At 31.4% G+C, this 5,706-nt stretch overlaps 1 protein-coding gene and 1 pseudogene across 1 annotated transcript; one reads left to right on the top strand and one right to left on the bottom strand.

Annotated features, from left to right (window-relative positions):
- Positions 1 to 1,429: 1,429 nt before the first annotated feature.
- Positions 1,430 to 3,338, bottom strand: LOC145040471 (oxysterol-binding protein-related protein 2A-like; annotated as a pseudogene).
- Positions 3,339 to 3,340: 2 nt separating this feature from the next.
- Positions 3,341 to 5,324, top strand: LOC145039016 (ATP-dependent caseinolytic protease/crotonase family protein). The gene is made up of 7 exons (XM_078987180.1): positions 3,341 to 3,488; positions 3,574 to 3,626; positions 3,962 to 4,004; positions 4,128 to 4,348; positions 4,451 to 4,478; positions 4,593 to 4,720; positions 4,829 to 5,324. Exons 1-7 carry the CDS (start codon positions 3,458 to 3,460, stop codon positions 5,234 to 5,236), a joined length of 912 nt encoding a protein of 303 aa, XP_078843306.1. The 5' UTR covers positions 3,341 to 3,457; the 3' UTR covers positions 5,237 to 5,324.
- The last annotated feature ends 382 nt before the right edge of the window (positions 5,325 to 5,706 follow it).

Below are 5,706 nucleotides of genomic sequence, written 5' to 3'. Positions count from 1 at the left end.
TTAAGATACTTTATAAAGTATATCGTTGTGATATATATATATATATATATATATATATATATATATATATATATATATATATATATATATATATATATATATATATATATATATATGCTTAGGTTATTTTATTTTTACTAATTATTGTGTGCCAGAATGATAGATCAAGACCATCGGATGAATAGAATCAACAGTCATTGATCTGATGGTCTATGATATTACAATAAGGTAGCATGTATCATATAATCATACAAATTTCAGCAAAATGGTATTTTGGTCATTTAACCTACTTTAAAAAATGAAAATTTCGGATTTTAAGGGATTATTAATTTCCTTATTTTTTAAAAATCTGAATTTTTTAAATTAATTCTAATTAAATTGCAATACTATTTTTAATAATAACCGATTTTATTCTGTCAGAATGACAAAAAGTCAACAATAAACTAGTAAATCTATTTGCGGTTTTATTCTTGCATAATATTATTTAATTCAATATTTTTTTATATTAAACATGCTTAAAATATTATACAACATATTATCAAGATAACATTTTCTAAATAATACGTATTATATTTATTCTTAAAGATTAAAACTAAAAATGGTTAAAAAAGAAAAAAAAAACATCAAAATCTAACAAAAACTCTAATCCATTCCAAAATAATATTATTGTTAAGAAACACTTTATACATTTTAGCATAATACATTTTTGCAAATAATACACTTCAGTTCTCCATGTTTTTCTCATTTTCCGCATCAATGACAGTCTTTTCAAAACCTAAATCCAAAAAAAAAAAAAAAAAAAAACATAATCAACTTTCAAATATTAAAAAATCCAGAGCATTCTAAAATAATAACAACTATAAATTATGATAGAATGTAGTAGACATCAAATAATTGTAATTTATTCTAACAACATGCATTAATAGTTATTCTGCTAGAGTATACTATCGTTATTCTAATAACATGCATTACTAATGCATTACCAGTTAAACAAATATACTTGTTATTAAGAAATCATTCTTAAAGGCATTTTGACAAAATGCATTTATATAAATAAATTATGACAGAATACACACAAGTTTTAACTTATATTCTAATAAAATTTATAACATTTTTTTTGAATAAAATAAAAACACCAAAATAACATAGCTACAGATATTAACATCAATTCTAAAAGAATATTTCATATATGTATGTTGCTTAAACTTCAATTCCTTAAGAATTTTAACAAAATATTATCTACTTTACTTCCAACAAAATATTTCAATACAAGTATAAACATGTTACCTTAACATATTCTGGCAGAATCTTCACCTACTATTGATTGATCGTGCAAGGTATAAATTGTATAGTTGTAAGTAAGCTAATAGCGATATAATTGACATCTCATCTTCACAATTATTTAAGTCTACCAATAAAGCAGTAGGCTTCAGAGAGAAAAAAAAATCTCAAAATAAATTGATATCAAGTGTTTGAATTTGAATGAATGAGTTCTGATTTGTACCTGTAGTCCTCGGGTTAACTCGTTCAATGTGATGGCAAAAGATGTTAGATTGTATCGAGTGAGATTAACAGGAGGCAGTGTCCTTTGACACAACAAATGTGCATCACTCATATCCTTTGGTTTCACATTTGTAATTCCATTTATGTAATACATGCTGTCGTCCCATTTCCCAAATACCGTTGCGTGCTTTTTTCCATTAACATCTTAAACAAACCCATGTAGCTTTTCAACAATAACTAGGGATCAAAATTCTACAACAATTAATCTTAATGTGACCATTTTTTAAGCATATTTACCTGGTTTGGATTTCTTTCAAGAATTGACTGTTCTTTGAACTTGAGTTTGCATGAATATTCTATATTACCACATATATGCATCATTCCATGATGATCACAGTAAACTTTACCCATAATAAGATTATAAATGTTGGTTGTAACCCGACAAGACGATACCAAAATCAAAATGCATAAATAAATATGGGGAAAATTGACTAAAATCCTAAATGACCATTTTACACTTTCTGCATTTTTCATACCCTGCTCCACTGGAAAACCTCACCATCATCAAATTCTAAGGTAAGAACGCCAACAGGGTTAAGTTGAATTGATCACCCCTAAAATTTAGTTATGATGTTGTTGTCCCCCCAAAATTTCCACCCTTTACCTTGAGAAAGACAAGCTATGAGAGTAGGATGATGACCCACCTTTTCAGAAAAGAATCGGATTCCTTTCTCAGGGTAATCAGCCTCATAAGTTTCCCTAACAAAGGATTGAAAGGTTTTAAATGTCGTCATTCTGAATAAGCGTATCCAACAACAACAAAAGCAACAACATTTAAAACTCTTTCAAGACTGTTTCCATGTTCATAAGCACGATCTAGAAGTAAGAGTACTCCATATCCTCAAAGCATTTTTTTTAGAGATGAAATAGCCTCATTGAAATAAACAGGGAGATAGACACATGTTAGATCCTTTCCAATGTTGTCTTTAATCAAGGACCACATAATCACTCCCTTTTATTTCTCACAGGGATCCAAAAGCTTCTTTCTTCTCTCAATAATCACTTCACTCGAGTTATTAGACTAACCTGAAGTTGATTCGAGGATATCTTAAGAGAAACCAACATACGAAGCTTCCCAAAAGCTTCAGGAAGATTTATCGGATAAAGCAGCCTCTTCAAGATGATTCGCCAAGCTTTTTTCGATCTCCGCCAACCGCGACCTAGCGATTCAACAAATTCATGATCGGAACACTCGCCTAGGGTTTTGTACATCATCAACAGCTGCATGCATGAAATAGAATTGAGTAGCTGTGATGGTTATAAAGAAGAGATATTAGGTCAAACATATATTTATTTTGTTTCCTTACTTGTAAGTAGAAAAAACTAGAAATACCCTTTTTGATTTAATTAATTATTTAATTATTTGCTAAATTGTGATTGGTGCATTTAGAAACACAATAATTATTAGAAACATTTGAAGCTAGCTCAACGGGTAGCGGTTCTATAAAAATAAAAACTAGAATCTGAACCACTTAAGGTGCTTTCGATTCCAAAACCAACAGTTTTGAATCGGTTCCGATTCCAAAAACGGTACCCAGTTCTGCTGCATATCCCTAACCTTAAACACCCACGCCCTTGAATCCTAATAGGCAAAAGGGCTGTTTCGCAATTGGTGGATCGTTGGAGAAAAGAACAAACAACATGTAGAGGTGTAGATGCTTTACCAAACCAAAAGATTTTGACCAAAATGGGAATTCTCCCGCCAAAACGGAATCCCGGGATATTCGATTTCTTTTAAAAATTTCAGCAAGCGCAGTATCTGCATTTTCCCTCATCATTAATCAAACGATGGATCTTTCCATTTATTTAAAAATTTTCAGCAAACGCAGTTTCCCTCATATTCCCTCATCCTTAATCAATTTCATCACCAGGAGACACACAGGACTCAACACATATGATTACAGATGCAAATTTGGGAGAATCAGGTGAACCCATCCCCGTTTCCCCCTCTTCTTCTTCTCAGTTCAATAATATATATGAGATTAACGGATACCTCAAATTCCCCTGCAGAAAACATAATTATGTGTGACAACGCAGTTCTTCGTCACGACTCTGCCAATAAGGTCTACACCAATTTCATCACCTTTTTTTTTTTTGTGGATTCTTGTTTCAGATAAATATCCTTCTGATAAGCTCATTCAGCCAACATGTTAACCTGAAGCTTGAATAGGCTTTTGGCTTTAATTTGATTTATACATATTTTGGGTTAAAAAACCCGTAATGAAAACAGCATATCCAGTGAAAATTCTAATTTTATGCATCCAAATTGTTTGCAATTCCAGAAAATTGTAATTGCCTTCGTTCTTGTGTGGGTGCTTTTAATATCCACGTTTAAATCGAGTAGAAGGTTTCAGTTTATCCTGATCTTCAATTTCAATCTATACCTAATTTTCCTCAGGGGTCGGACACTCCGGAATCAGATCCTCTCTTGCCTTCTTCTGGTATGTAAATTACATCCGAAACTTACTTGTAGCAGACATAATATATACAGATTGCAGTTTCTATTTCAAAGATTCAAGTTTTCGAAAGTAATTATGTAACTAACATGTGTTCGTTGCTTCCAGTTTTATCAGATCCTCCTCCCGACATAAAAAATTGGTTCTCAAGCTATGAATACGAGTCCTTCGTGCTGGAAACCAATGACAATTTTGGATTTTCCGATCCTCAAGAAACCCAACAAAGTTATGGAAAAGAGTGCAACACTGAAAACATACTCAAACCAGTAGAAGATTCCACGGAGTTGATCAGTAACGAGAAAAATGAAGACATCAAATATGTTAATCAGGTAGGATTCTTGATTATATAGATAAATATAGTTGAATTCAGGAGTATTAATAACTTCATCGTATGAAATTTCTTATGTACAACTTTCATTGTTCATCCTCAGGTTTTGGACTCTCCTTTGCTCTCAAGTGGTATGCATAAAATTCTTTAAAAAGATGAGGTTTTATACTTTTAATTTTTTTTTTTAATTAAAAAACATAAATTGGATTCTAATTTCTTCGTGTTAAATTTATTACTCCAATCAGAACCTCCTCCTGGGATTGAGAACTGGTTCTGTAGCTATGCATATGAATCTCCAGCATCAGATCATACAATCATACTTTCTCTTCAAAAAGATAGCATGGTTGATAAAGAGGAGCCTTGTAATGGAAATGTAGGCAAACTATCTTTTTTTTTTAATAGTTCTATATTAGTTAATTGTTGGGTATGATATTTGTTAGTGAAGAGGAATTAATAGAATGTTTGAACATGCACTTTGCAGGATGAAAGAGACGAAAACTTGCATGTTTTTGATGATGAAAAACTTGTGGAGTGTGATAATGGTTCATCTTGTAGGAGGAGAGATCATGAAAATGAAGAAGAAGCAAATGGTGATTCATTGAGTAAGCGTGGAGAAGAAGAAGGGAATGGAAATGGGTTTGTTTCGATTAAAAACAAGAGAGAAAAAGATGACAAGTCAATGAATGGGAATAAGTTGAATGGAAAGAGATCTTCTTTTTCTTCATGTGGTGTAGGAAAGATGAAGGAAGAAAGTGAGAGAAGAAGGAAGATATTAGGAGACATGACAAACATTGAGCCAGGAAAATGGAAGTGTCCACGGAAGAGTAAGCCGGACATTGGACCTCCATTAAAGCAGCTTCAACTTGGACAATGGTTTCATCGACAATGAATGAATGAGAAAACTATAAGTTTATTTATTGTGGTTTTGATTGATGTAATTGGATACCTAATAGTGAATATGAATCGATTAAATCTAATGTCCAGTTGTATTGGTTTAGGGCATCTACAATGCATTGAACTCCATAGAGTTTAATGGATTGCAACATCATCATTCTTAAATTCATACTATTTTATTATTGTTTTCTCTACAATGCATTGAACTCTACAAAGTTCTATAGAATGTTACAAAATATAATTTATAGTAAATAATTTAAGGATTAAAACTTTCATTTTTCTCATTGAAGGGTTCAATGACCATTGAACTCCAAATCTATTGAATGCTAATGTGGTATCTCACAGTGGTTGAGTTTCATTCATTGAATAACATATGGACTTGCCATATCATTCAATTTTTTCATTGAACTCATCATTATGAATGCTTTTAGTTCGGATTGGATTCGTTGAAAATATCAAATATCT

Source organism: Lactuca saligna, chromosome 4, assembly GCF_052625555.1.
Source record: "Lactuca saligna cultivar CGN05327 chromosome 4, ASM5262555v1, whole genome shotgun sequence".
Taxonomy (NCBI): domain Eukaryota; kingdom Viridiplantae; phylum Streptophyta; class Magnoliopsida; order Asterales; family Asteraceae; genus Lactuca; species Lactuca saligna.
Note: the sequence above shows the minus strand (reverse complement) of the source record. Positions and strands in the feature narration are given on the sequence as shown.

Bases quoted from the DNA above. Each gene is read 5' to 3' on its own strand.
- LOC145039016 (XM_078987180.1), top strand. From the start codon at position 3,458: ATGATTACAGATGCAAATTTGGGAGAATCAG. The intron at 4,349-4,450 runs GTAGGATTCTTG...GTTCATCCTCAG, and splicing joins ACATCAAATATGTTAATCAG to GTTTTGGACTCTCCTTTGCT. The intron at 4,721-4,828 runs GTAGGCAAACTA...TGCACTTTGCAG, and splicing joins AGGAGCCTTGTAATGGAAAT to GATGAAAGAGACGAAAACTT.